We start from the raw sequence: 13,454 nt of genomic DNA, 5'->3' as shown, positions 1-13,454 counted from the left end.
ACTCTTCGTGACAGCATGGACTGCATCCTACTAGGCTCCTCCATCCATGGGATTTGCCAGGCAAGAGTACTGGAGTGGGTTGCCATTGCCTTCTTCGTTAAAAGTGTATAGTGTGAGGTAAACGTTTGATTTCATTCCTCTGCACGTGGATGTCCAGTATCCCCAATGCTGTTTTTTTTTTTTTTCGCTATACCATGTGGCAAAAGGGATCCTAGTTTCCCACCCAGGAATCAAACCTGCATCTCCTGCATTGGAAGTGTGCAGTCTTAACCACTGGACCACCAAAGAAGTCCTCCCAACATCATTTATTGAAGAGACTATCCTATTCCCATTGTGTGTTCTGAGCACTCTTATTGAAGATATGTTGGCCGTATATAAATATAAAATATATGACCATATATTTATTTGGGGGCTCTCCATTCTGTTCCATTGGTCTACACATCTGTTCTTATGCCAGCACCATATTATTTTGATTACTGTAGTTTGTAATTTTTTTTTTAAATCAGGAAGTGATACTTTCAGTTTTATCCTTTCTCAAGACTGCTTTGGCTATTTGAAGTTTTATACAGTTATGTACTAACTGTTTATACAATTGTGCACTAACATAGGAGGAAAAAGAGGTGCCCAATTAAAGAGTTTATGCATTACTGGATGTCTGCCTTTGGAATGGTATTATTACATACGTAGAAAATTTATGCTATAAATGACAATATGATCCTCACCCTTCTCTAATTATAAGGAATAATTTATGAGACATTAACTAGGTTCATAGCTTTGTAAAGATTTATGGGTTAAGATTCAAGAAAAATGCAAGCTTTGGGATTAAAGTTAGCGGTTCAAATTCCAAACAGCTTTCTCTAGACATATGACCCAGGACAGACAAGCCTGTTATGTACAATGTCAGGCTAAGGAGGAGGAATAATACAAGAAAAGTGTCTGGCTCATAGGAGGTACTCGATTAAACTCAACTATTACTTACAGACGCTGTAACAGTATAAAGAACTCAAAAATCCTAATCAAAACCCATGGGTAGTCTCATTTGGCCAACTACCTCTATCAGGAACCCCATCTCTTTGAGTTTGCTTCCTCATGTGTAAAATGAGCATAATAGCTGTGTTACTCACCTTAAAATATCATTTAGAGGATCAAATGTCTTACACGTTAAGTGCTTGGGAATTATAAGGCATTCTTACCATCTAAATGCTCAAACATTTCTCTGGTAGTGATTTTTGATGAGTATCTTTTAAAATTGCATTGCCTACTTCCTTGTCTTATTGCCAGCTCCTCAAAACAGCAATTAATCTAAATCGTTTTGTTCATTCAAACGTATAGTTACTATTCATTCAAGAAATCCTGTCCACTGCCTATAGAGAGCACAGGTGCACAGCAAATGTGTGATTTAAAAAAACTCACAATTCTAAGTTTTTGGCTAATTTAAATTCTAGACTTTGATGGATGTATCAACAAACTCAAGCTCTTCTCCCGTTTGGATTTTTGTTATATATAAAATTTACCTCTTGTGTAAATTTTATTTACTTTGCAAGGAGAGATAAGAAAGCCTTCCTCAGCGATCAATGCAAAGAAATAGAGGAAAACAGCAGAATGGGAAAGACTAGAGATCTCTTCAAGAAAATTAGAGATACCAAGGGAACATTTCATGCAAAGATGGGCACGATAAAGGACAGAAATCGTATGGACCTAACAGAATAGAAGATATTAAGAAGAGGTGGCAAGAATACACAGAAGAACTGTACAAAAAAGATCGTCATGACCTAGATAATCACGATGGTGTGATCACTCACCTAGAGCCAGACATCCTGGAATGTGAAGTCAAGTGGGCCTTAGGAAGCATCACTATGCACAAAGTTAGTGGAGGTGATAGAACTCCAGTTGAGCTACTTCAAATTCTGAAAGATGATGCTGTGAAAGTGCTGCACTCAGTATGCCAGCAAATTTGGAAAACTCAGCAGTGGCCACAAGACTGGGAAAAGGTCAGTTTTCATTCCAATCCCAAAGAAAGGCAATGCCAAAGAATGCTCAAACTACCGCACAATTGCACTCATCTCACACGCTAGTAAAGTAATGCTCAAAATTCTCCAAGCCAGTCTTCAGCAATACATGAACTGTGAACTTCCAGATGTTCAAGCTGGATTTAGAAAAGGCAGAGGAACCAGAGATCAAATTGCCAACATCCACTGGATCATCGAAAAAGCAAGAGCGTTCCAGAAAAAGGTCTATTTCTGCTTTATTGACTATGCCAAAGCCTTTGACTGTGTGGATCACAAGAAACTGTGGAAAATTCTGAAAGAGATGGGAATACCAGACCACCTGACCTGCCTCTTGAGAAACCGACATGCAGGTCAGGAAGCAACAGTTAGAACTGGACATGGAACAACAGACTGGTTCCAAATCAGAAAAGGAGCTTGTCAAGGCTGTATATTGCCACCCTGCTTATTTAACTTGTATGCAGAGTACATCATGAGAAACGCTGGGCTGGAAGAAGCACAAGCTGGAATCAAGATTGCTGGGAGAAATATCAATAACCTCAGATATGCAGATGATACCACCCTTATGGCAGAAAGTGAAGAGGAACTAAAAAGCCTCTTGATGAAAGTGAAAGAGGAGAGTGAAAAAGTTGGCTTAAAGCTCAACATTCAGAAAACGAAGATCATGGCATCTGGTCCCATCACTTCATGGCAAATAGATGGGGAAACAGTGGAAACAGTGTCAGACTTTATTTTTTTGGGCTCCCAAATCACTGCAGATGGTGATTGCAGCCATGAAATTAAAAGATACTTACTCTTTGGAAGGAAAGTTATGAGCAACCTAGATAGCATATTAAAAAGCAGAGATATTACTTTGCCAACAAAGGTCCGTCTAGTTAAGGCTATATTTTTTTCCAGTGGTCACGTATGGATGTAAGAGTTGGACTGTGAAGAAAGCTGAGCACCAAAGAATTGATGCTTTTGAAGTGTGGTGTTGGAGAAGACTCTTGAGAGTCCCTTGGACTGCAAGGAGATCCAACCAGTCCATTCTGAAGGAGATCAGTTCTGGGTGTTCATTGGAAGGAATGATGCTGAAGCTGAAACTCCAATACTTTGGCCACCTCATGCGAAGAGTTGACTCATTGAAAAAGACCCTGATGCTGGGAGGGATTGGAGGCAGGAGGAAAAGGCGACAACAGAGGATGAGATGGCTGGATGGCATCACCAACTCCATGGACATGAGTTTGGGTAAACTCCAGGAGCTGGTGATGGACAGGGAGGCCTGGCTGCTGGGATTCATAGGGTTGCAAAGAGTTGGACACAACTGAGCGAATGAACCGAATTGAACAATCATCCATAATATGATAACAATCCGATTACACCAGCTCTTAAATCAGTTAATACCAGTTGATCTGAGCAATTTGGCAATGTACGTTGTACAATCAAACCTGAACGATTCTATTGATTCTGAAAAAACCTGCAACGCTCCAGGTAGCCATCACTGTTCACAATTCCCACTTAGGGACAAGATTATGCAAAGTTATATTTTTGTTAGCATTCTGTACTCTCGCTGGATATCCACGAAGGGAACCAGGTAAAGCGCGCCAGGCTTTCACTTAGGAACACGTGCAGGTGGGTAAGAGCTGGTAGCAAGTGTTTGGGTCAGTGCTTCTTCCCCCACCCCATAATGCCAACGGAAAGACGACTGCCCCTTGGCTTCTCATTGGCCAAGTGAATGGAGACGAGGGAGGAAACCGGACAAAAGACTAGGTCTTGCAACAGGTGCCTTAACCCTGGGACTTGGCGCCACCGACTATCCAATCAGCGGCGAGTACTGAGTTCCTCCACAATCTTCCTCATTCAGTAGTGCGCTCTATCTGCCAGCAAAATGAACGAATCCCCACACATTACGTTGCTACACAAGCCACGCTTGCTTTCACGACTTCATTTACGCTCCTCAACAGCCCAGGGATACAAGCATTATTTTTATTTCTCAGAAGATGGAACCCCACCTGAGCTACAGGGCCCGCGACCTGCAAGGCAGATGCGCGAACCCGGAGCTGGGACCACTCCTGCGGGAAGAAGGACTTTGATCCGACGGCCACTGCCGTCACCTCCCCAGCCCGGAGCTCCCGGATAAGCTGCCTGACTTGGATTCTCAGACAGCGACTACCTTCCCTTGCGGCCCATCGAACCGTAACCAGCCGCCATTCACCCGACTTCCCAAACCAGGAAAACCCCCGCGAGGCCGCGAGTCTGCAGTCACCCCACAGGTTGTTACCACGAACGCGGATCGGGCGTTGAGTGGCTAACCCTAGCTTCCAACACCCTCCCGACCTCCGTCACCAGGGAAGCTCCCAAACGCCACCGGACCCGCCCCTGCGCCCACAAGCCGCTCTAGCCGCGCACGGAGCCGGCACTCTCGTTGCTCCCGGCCTGACGTCATCCGCGGGCGCCGCGACGAAGTGGCGGGCACGCGCAGCCAAGAAGATGTCTCCGACGCCGCCGCTCTTCAGTTTGCCCGAAGCGCGGACGCGGTTTACGGTGAGTTGCGGGCCGGTGGGCGCGGCCCCGGACCAACGCTATTTGTTGCTCTCCTCTCCCTGAAATTACTTGAATTTTGCACTGGGGTTAAGCGGGGACAGAGGCGTTGCGCCGCGGCGACGGGTTCCCGGCCCTGTCATGGGCTGGGGAGGCGGCAAAGGCGCTTTACCTGCCTCTTCCAAGAGTCCTCTGCGGTCCGCCGCCTCCTTTCCGCTGGCGAGTCCCGGAACCCTCCGCCCTCCGTGGAGGGCTCACCCGCAGACTACCTCCTTTTGGTTCCTGCTTCTCTGCGGTGCTCGCTTAGCCAGGCGGGTGTTTCCAGAACTGGCAGGGGGCTTCTCTAGAGGGAAGGCGAGAATGGTTTTAGTCCAGAGAACAGGCTCCCGCCCCGCCTTCTAACTGCCAGGTGGCTCTTCTCGCCGCTCATTCATCACCCTTTAACCCTTTGTATCTCACTCTTAGAGATCGATGAGGACGGTCCTAAGTGGGGCGAGGCAAACTGATCAGCTTGGGAAGGGTTGTCAACTGTCATTTTATTCTTCCGCCTTGGCGAACAGTAATTTAAGCATTTGGGGAAACACTTTACAGAGCGTTTTGATCTTAGCTTAGTTAACTCAGAATAGCTCTGTGAAGTAGGGTGTTTAATTATCCACAGTAGATGAGATAGAAACTGAGACAGCCCGCCCCCCAGCCCCCGCTTATGTTGTTGTTCAGTCGCTAAGTCGTGTCCGACCCTTTGCAACCTCATGGACTGCAGCATGCCAGTCTTCCTGTCCTTCACCATGTCCCGGAGATTGCTCAAATTCATGTCCATTGAGTCGGTGATGCCACCCAACCATCTCATCCTCTGTCACCCCCTTCTCTTGCCTTCAGTCTTTCCCAGCATCAGGGTCTTTTCCAGTGAGTTGGCTTTTCGCATCAGGTGGCCAAAGTTTGGAGCTTCAGCATCAGTCCTTTCAAAGAATATTTAGGGTTGATTTCCTTTAGGGTTGACGGCTTTGATCTCCTTGCAGTCCAAGGGGCTCTCAGGAGTCTTCTCCAGCACCATAGTTTGAAAACATAAAAGTTAAATTATTTGCTTCACTGTTTTCTCTGACTTCAGACTCAGTAATCTTTTTATGTTGCCCATCAGCAAATGAAGAACCCTGTTCTAAGTCGTTTGACTGTGTTCATCCCTAGTTTTCTGTAATTCTGTGAGGAGAAACTGTTAGGTGTGTCCAAGGTCATATCAGTCCTGGAAGGGACCATTTGATAGGAGATCATTTAGCCCGGTGCTTCTTAAGATTGAGCATGGGTTGGGATCACCTGGGGATCTTGTTAAATGAGATTCTGGTTCTGTAGGAATGGGGCCTGAGATTCTGCATTTCTAACAAGTTCTCAGGTGATGCCACTGCTGCTGATGGTAATAAGGATCTACAACAACCCAGATATGTAACTGATGAGGAAAATGAAGCACAGAGACAAAGGGGTATGTTCTAGATTACGAACTTCCTAACTGCCAGTGAAGGAGGCAATGGAGATGTGGGTTCATTGCCTGGGTGGGGAAGATCCCCTGGAAAAGGGAATGGCAACCTGCTCCAGTATTCTTGCCAGGAGAATCCCATGGACAGAGGAGCCTGGCGGGGTACAGTCCATGGGGTCACGAAAAGTCGGACACCACTGAGCTTGCACGCACCAAGATTACACAGCCTACTCACAGAGTCAGGAATGGACCGTTTCTAGTATAAATGTAACTTCTGGGAGGTAACAAGAGGATTTTCCAAGTGTATGTGAATTTTCACAGAGTGAATGACTTGGCAGTATTTTTCTTTTTCAGTTACGACTATTTTGTGACAGTCAGCAGGTTTAGTACTTTAAGACATCAGTGTTTACTTGATGTCAGGGACTGTGCTGTGCAAGCTACCTAGAGGAGGTGGGACTTCTGTTGAGTCTTGAAGAATGGATAGGAATTTGCATGAGCGTGTGGGAAGAACAATGTGCATGGATACACTAGAGTGAACTTGATAGAAAATGATGGGAAAAAGGCTACAGCCTAGTGGAGAGTATATGTTTGGGGTTACTGGGAAGTAAGGTTGGATAGATTGAGTGGGATAACATTATTAAGGACCTTTAGAGGAAGCTGTGAAACCAAACCTATAAATAAGGGGCCACTTAAGAGATATTTTTTAAAGCAGAATGAATAGCATATTTAAAGGAAAGGTAGGCGGGAAAACCTGGAATGAGAAAACTGAGCTTGGAAGCTCTCAACAAGCTTCAAGTGATGAGAAAGTAGCATTTGAATGAGAATTACTGCTGAACTGACAGGTAATTTTTCTCAGGTATAAACATTTTTTAGTTAGACATACAATTAATGAGTGGTATGTTTCTCAGTGAACAAAAATTCCTTTAACTTATGTGCTTTTTTTTTTTTCTTCTAGAAATCTACGAGAGAGGCCCTGAACAGCAAAAATATCAAGCCCTTGTTGAATACCTTTAGCCAGTTACCTGGAAGGTAAGGTATTAATATCCATGACATGGGCTCATTGAAATCTTTATACTTACCCTGAGCTGTTTTAAAAATGCAGGTGTTTTTTGTTTTTAATAGTGAAAATGAAAAAAAATGTACCCTTGACCAGGCTTTTAGAGGTGTTCTAGAAGAAGAAATTGTAAGTATGTTTTTCCTTTATTTATTGTTAAAATTTTGCTGGCAGATTAGTAAATATTGTTTTTTAATTTGCTTTTATTCTTAGAATAGATATTTAACCATGACTATTTTTTCCTGGAGTGAACTGCTTTGTCTGTGAAACCTAACTTGGTCATAGTTAGCATAGGAGTAACATAATGAATAAGGGTTTTGATAGCATAGGTGCAATTTAAGAGTTTGGTTTAATAAATTAGCAGAGCCCTCTGCCATTGAATATGTATAAGAAAAGTTGACACGAGGTCTTCCTGAACAAGAACTAGAACTTGAAGATGGGCCCTGTCTTTGCTGTATAAACAGCGACACATCCTGGAGTGGATGAGAAGTCTAGTCCAAGGATGTTCGGCACGGATTCCAGGCCCTCATTTTCCTTATCAGCATCCTCCTTCTCAGTTAGTAATAGATAACAAGAGTCTATCCAACTTCAGTACAGAAATTTAAACGTGAAAAATCTGACTTTGTGTACCATTAGTGGAGCACTCAAAAGGAAAACTTCCAACAGTTTATTCTTCATTTAGCAAAGCTTGGATCTCAAGAAGCTAGATTCTTTTCCAGTGGCCATAAAACAGTGTCCCATTCTTTAGGACAGTTCTGTATTCATTTTGTCTTCTTCTTCAGACCTAGTCACCTGTTGTCAGGCATTGGGTAAGGTTACCTTGCTTTTTTGAGCCTCAATTTCATTTGTAAGAGAGGAAACACCATTTTTACAGGGTTGCATAAAACGACACTTAATAAACACTCAATAAATGCTGGTTTTTATGATATTATCACACCTAAGCATCATCTCTCTTCTATTATTAATAAACCCTTCCCAGACATATTGATGCACTAGTATAGTTAATCCCCCTGGCCCAGTCTTTTGTCTGGTGCCTTTGAGTGACTTATTGGCCTCAGTGCATCTGTACTTGATTAGCTTACAGGCTTAATCATGCTAATATAACCATCTTCCCAAGACTCTTGGATTTTAAGTGAATCACCTGCTGCTTATTTATTTAATATACTTCTACAGTTAGGGCTCTTATCATTCACTTAAAAAATATTCTTAGTAATTTTATCCTCTGTGAGAAATATCCTTATCCAATGTTTGTGATAATCAATTTAATGTCAGAGGGTATGTTTTTCTTATTATCAAGTTAGTCTAAATTCTGGTTCCTAAATTAAGTTGTTTTCTCCTTTGTTGGTAGATAAATCATTCATCATGTGAAAACGTTTTAGCTATTATTTCTCTTGCTATTGGGGGAGTAACTGAAGGTAAGTATGGTTTGGTTTGGTTTGGTTTTAAAATAATCCTAGACTTGACATGCTTTATTGAAAATGTATTCTCCCCATACCTCTCTACCTAGTTGATTTTGTTCATTTTTCAAATTCTGCCTACCGACCCCCATTGCCGAGAAGTCCCACTGAGATTAGCTCACAGTTACTTCTTGTCACTAGTATACAGTGTACACTTTGACATGTCTTTGTTCGCCACTTACTTCATTCATCCAGTGCCTATATATTGAGCATCTACTATGTGCCGGGTACTGAGCTAGGACTTGGAGATTCAGTGGTGAATAAAACATATTCCCTGCCTATGAGGAACCTAGTGGTTCATGGAGGAAACACATGTAAATGTCTTATTGGGGGTAATTGAAGTGGGAATGAAGTATAGTTGAAGTGATTCTTTAAACTTGAGTCTGAAGGGACCAGGATGGGCTAGAAAGAAAACTGTAACATAGGAGCTGGGGTGTAAGGGCTGTAAAAAAAGCTGGAGCAGGATGGTGAGAGGATGATGAGAACCATGAGGAAAGGAGTGTAAGTTAGGATCATTTGTAAAGGGCTCTGTATGCTGTGCTAAAGAGTACCTGTGAGAAAGACGTGGGATGGGGAGAAACTGCTGGCAGGAAAATTCGGTAGAGGTTGGTTAGATGGGCCAGGAGTAGTAGCAGGTAGTTTCAGCAGACTTTTAAAAAGGCATGTAGTAAGTACACAGTGACTAATACACAGTAGTAGCTCATTGAATATTTTCATAAAGAAGCAATGAAAAAGTAGCTCATCAGTACTCTTTTTTCATTAGTATTGTTAAAATATTCCTTTGGTTTAGTCATATAATTTATGTGAAAAGTGCCTTTTAATCTGTAAAGCACTATTCACATATATTATTTTGATACTTATTCCTACCAAAAAACTGAAACACACAAGGTAAAAGTGATCTTCCAGTGTAGCTGCAAGCAATTTTGTGAACTTAAGTAGTTCATAAATTTTGGCTTTAGGGGTTAAACTTGTATGAAATGCTTATTCATCATTCATTTATTAAGCATATTCGAACGAGTACTGCAATGGAGTGTTCCTTGCCAGTTCCTGTCAAACAGTTTGCAACATCTACTTCATTGATTATCCTGATATGATTACTCTTGTAAACTGGTAATGTTTTTAATGCTTCAGTCAGTTCAGTCCAGTCACTCAGTGTCCTACTCTTTGCGACCCTATGGACTGCAGCACGCCAGGCCTCCCTGTCCATTGCCAACTCCTGGAGCTTGTGCAAACTCATGTCCATCGAGTCGGTGATGCCATCCTACCATCTCATCCTCTGGTATCCCATTCTCCTTCTGCCCTCAATCTTGCCCACCATCAGGGTCTTTTCCAATGGCTCAGTTCTTCACATGAGGTGGCCAAAGTACTGGAGCTTCAGCTTCAGCATCAGTCCTTCCAATGAATGTTCAGGACTGATTTCCTTTAGGATGGACTGGTTGGATCTCCTTACAGTCCAACGGACTCTCAAGAGTCTTCTCCAACACCACAGTTCAAAAGCATCAGTTCTTCAGTGCTCAGCTTTCTTTATGGACTCTCACATCCATACATGACTACTGAAAAAACCATAGCTTTGACTGACAGACGTTTGTTGGCAAATGCTTGAAGTTATACAAAGTCTGTGTTTAAAACTTTTACTTTATTTGGGAAAGATAGGGACTTAAGAACTCAGTTAAGCCATGAATAAAAATTTAAATACCTTTTTATTTTAATTTGATGGGAAAAATTTCTTCTTGAAACCAATATTATTGTTTATTATGTGACAGATTTTCTAATTGTCCATAAACATGCTTTGTTAAACTCAACTTGGCAGATACTTATTGAGCTTCTGTTGTGTCAGACTCTCCACTGGTGAAAACCTTCAAAAATGCCTACCTTTAAAAAGCTCATAGTCTATATAATAATAATAAACAGTTTGGATATAAGTACTATAATTTATGTGCAGTGGCTTTCAGAAGCAGAGATGTGGTAGTCTACACAGAAGTACCAGAAGAGTTTTTTAGATGCAGTATGTACTATATGCTTTGAAAGACTGAGTAGGAATTTACCATGTGATAGAGAGGAAGAAGCCTATTTAGGCAGAAAACATCGTAAACAAAACCATGCAGGCTTGAACATAGCAAGGTGTTTGGGAACTCAGGAGGGGTATCTGTGGCCAAGGTTAAGATGAAGCTCAGAGGGCAGCATAGAGGCTGGGACACGGGTTGTGATAGTTTTGGGGAATCATGTGATAACCCAGCTCATCAGAATCACCAGTGAAGCTCCATTTTCAAATTAATTGCCAGGCTTTCACTCAGTTTTACTGAATCTTTGAGAGTGGAATCTAGGTAATTTTCTTAAGTTCTGTAATTAAATGTGTGTGATTTTGCCAAATTATACTTCAGCTAAGGGCAGGGAGTATGTCTCTCTAATCTCTTGGATAAACAGGACACAAAGTATCACAAATCTAAGTGTTGAAGGACTTTGGAGGTCATCTGGTTCAGTCTTGTCTCTGGCCTGTCCTGTCTCCCCTCAGTAACTGAAGCTCACCGTTTGATTTCTCTTAGCTGGTTCTGATGATCAGATTTCCTTTGCATTGAGTTGAACTTTGCTGCTTTATGCCTCACTAGTTCTAGGCAGTATCCCTCATATTACATTCCAGCTGTGATCTTTCCAGTGCAGAGCTGGAAATACTACTTCCTGTTTCTGAACTACTGTGTTAATGCAGTATTAGGGGCTAATAATGCCCCTAGATACTTTTTTTACATATCATGCTGAAGTGGCTACTTTTCCTAAACCCGTAACAAGTATTAGTATCTATTACCGAAAAATAGAAGGAAGAATGAGTAGGGAAATAAAAGCATTTTTAACTAGCCTAGATGACCTTAAAGTCTTTAGTTTAAGAACTGAAATTAGTATCAAACCTTTTTGTGATCTTTTTTGAACTAGATCTTTTCAAATGACAAAGACAATTTAAATTTAGCATTATTACAGAACATTTGGAAATGGGAAAATACTAGTTCCAGTTCTGCTACTTCAAAAAACTACTATTTATTTTGGTATATGATTTTAGCTTCTCTAGTCTTTTTAATAGATTTTATTGTTATAACCATAATACCCACACAGTTTTGAACCCTGCCTTTTTCACTTGACATTAAATCATAAGCATTTTCCAAGTTATTATAGTCAATCATAACCGTCATTTTTAATTGGCTGCATTATATTCTTTTGAATAGCTTAGTGGTGAAGAAAACAGACTGTGGAGCCAGACTGCCTGGGTTCGTATCCCAGCTCTTCTGCTTACTGGCTCTGTGATCTTGGGCAACTTATTTAACTTCTCTGTGTCTCAGTTTTCCCATTCTGTAAACTGGAGAGAATGTTCTCTCCCTCATAGGGTTATGAGGATTACGTGTGTTAGTGTATGTGAAGCACTTGGTGTGCCTGACATATACTAAATGCTCTAGAAGGGTTATCAAGGATGACACATACCGAAACTTAAATACTCTTAAGTATATCTTCCTTGGGGACTTTTAGGTTGCTTCTGTTTCTTGCTTTTCACGGCCTTGTTAGGATGGACAAAGTGTACCTTTAAGATTATCTTCAGAATTTTTTGCATGAGCTCTTTTACTCAGCCGTATTGTAAACTTTTAAATTGGCTTGTGCTCCACTTGAAGGTATTTGTACGGCATCTACACCTTTTGTATTGTTGGGAGATGTTTTGGACTGTCTTCCTTTGGATCAGTGTGACACAATATTCACTTTTGTGGAAAGAAATGTTGCTACCTGGAAATCAGTAAGTGCCTTAGTTTCTTTTTCTGCTGTCCTTAGCTTTCTATAGATCCAGAGTTCTGAGGGTAGTTTGTTTTGTTTGTGGCTTTTATTTCTGACTTTGCTGATTGCTAAAAAGTTTACCTTTATGAGAATTATGTGTTCTGCTCTCTTGGAAAAGCCAAGTAAGAGTCACATGGAGATAAAAATGACAGTACAAAATTTGAGTAGAAACAGTTACCTGGAAAACACACACTTTTACATGTTTTAAAAGTTACTTAGAATCGTCTTTGTTATATGTTTGAAAATATTTCATTAAAAATGTTATTTGCTTGGAAGAATTGAAAGCGGCATAGTAGATTCAGCACATATTAGTGTTCTTTAAAATCTTACTTCCTGTGACTTACTATTGAAGAATGTGCAACAATTTCAGAACAATAATAATAATTTCTGTCTTAATTTCAGAATACATTCTATTCTGCTGGGAAAAATTATTTACTACGTATGTGCAATGGTAAGTAACTGAGCAGTAAATGATTGGTTTTTAAGAAGGAAATATGGTCAGGAAACCAGGTGGTTGCATTAAACACAAGAGATTAAATTTTTTTAAAGTAGATTGTATCTTCATTTTAAAATAGCAATCTGATTTATTAAAACTGATCATTTGCTTTAAATTTATCTATTCCTGTTCTAGGTATAAACTTAATAAAAACCAAAAAGTTGAGTTAAGTTTATCTTGTCCATGTTAAACTCATTTTATTTTTAATTTTCTAGTCCTTTTTTTTGTGACAAAAAATAGTTTCTACCCCCATTTTGAGAACTACTGCTTTAGGAAAATACTTTTGAACTGGTTAAGACACTTGGGTATATTGTAATAAATATAGAATGATCTCTGCTGTGTAACCTTTGTTTCCATTTGTTGATAGATCTCCTACGAAGATTATCAAAATCCCAGAATACAGTCTTCTGTGGACGAATTCAACTCTTTTTGGCCAGGCTTTTCCCTTTATCTGAGAAATCAGGTGAGCTTTGTAAATAAATTGCTTTGCAGGAAAATTTTTACCTGTTTTTCATGGACTAGAATATACCATGATGATTTAAAAAAAAAAAAGGTTCTAAAAAGTTGAGAGATAGCATAGGAAATTGTCACTTGATTTTCGTTTACTTGTAAATAGTTGTACCTATTCCAGTGCATAATACAGGTAACA

The 13,454-nt window shown here is 40.8% G+C and overlaps 1 protein-coding gene and 1 long non-coding RNA gene across 3 annotated transcripts in view; one reads left to right on the top strand and one right to left on the bottom strand.

The window, feature by feature from the left end:
* Nucleotides 1-4,930, bottom strand: part of LOC138428294 (uncharacterized) — a 39,709-nt gene extending 34,779 nt beyond the window's left edge. The window contains exon 1 of the long non-coding RNA XR_011252376.1: nt 4,699-4,930. This is a non-coding gene — a long non-coding RNA (uncharacterized lncRNA). The remainder of the gene's footprint in view (nt 1-4,698) is intronic.
* THOC1 (THO complex subunit 1) overlaps nt 3,856-13,454 on the top strand; it is a 36,949-nt gene continuing 27,350 nt past the window's right edge. The window contains exons 1-8 of one of the 2 annotated variants that reach the window (XM_069568915.1): nt 4,430-4,529; nt 5,904-5,997; nt 6,947-7,020; nt 7,114-7,174; nt 8,394-8,460; nt 12,153-12,271; nt 12,712-12,760; nt 13,173-13,268. In XM_069568915.1, the coding sequence (XP_069425016.1) occupies nt 5,968-5,997; nt 6,947-7,020; nt 7,114-7,174; nt 8,394-8,460; nt 12,153-12,271; nt 12,712-12,760; nt 13,173-13,268 (496 nt within the window). In that variant the 5' untranslated portion in view covers nt 4,430-4,529; nt 5,904-5,967. Of the gene's footprint in view, nt 4,530-5,903; nt 5,998-6,946; nt 7,021-7,113; nt 7,175-8,393; nt 8,461-12,152; nt 12,272-12,711; nt 12,761-13,172; nt 13,269-13,454 lie in introns of both variants that reach the window. The other variant, XM_069568914.1, reaches the window with a different exon arrangement.

The sequence above is a fragment of the Ovis canadensis genome, chromosome 23 (assembly GCF_042477335.2).
Source record: "Ovis canadensis isolate MfBH-ARS-UI-01 breed Bighorn chromosome 23, ARS-UI_OviCan_v2, whole genome shotgun sequence".
NCBI lineage: Eukaryota > Metazoa > Chordata > Mammalia > Artiodactyla > Bovidae > Ovis > Ovis canadensis.
Note: the sequence above shows the minus strand (reverse complement) of the source record. Positions and strands in the feature narration are given on the sequence as shown.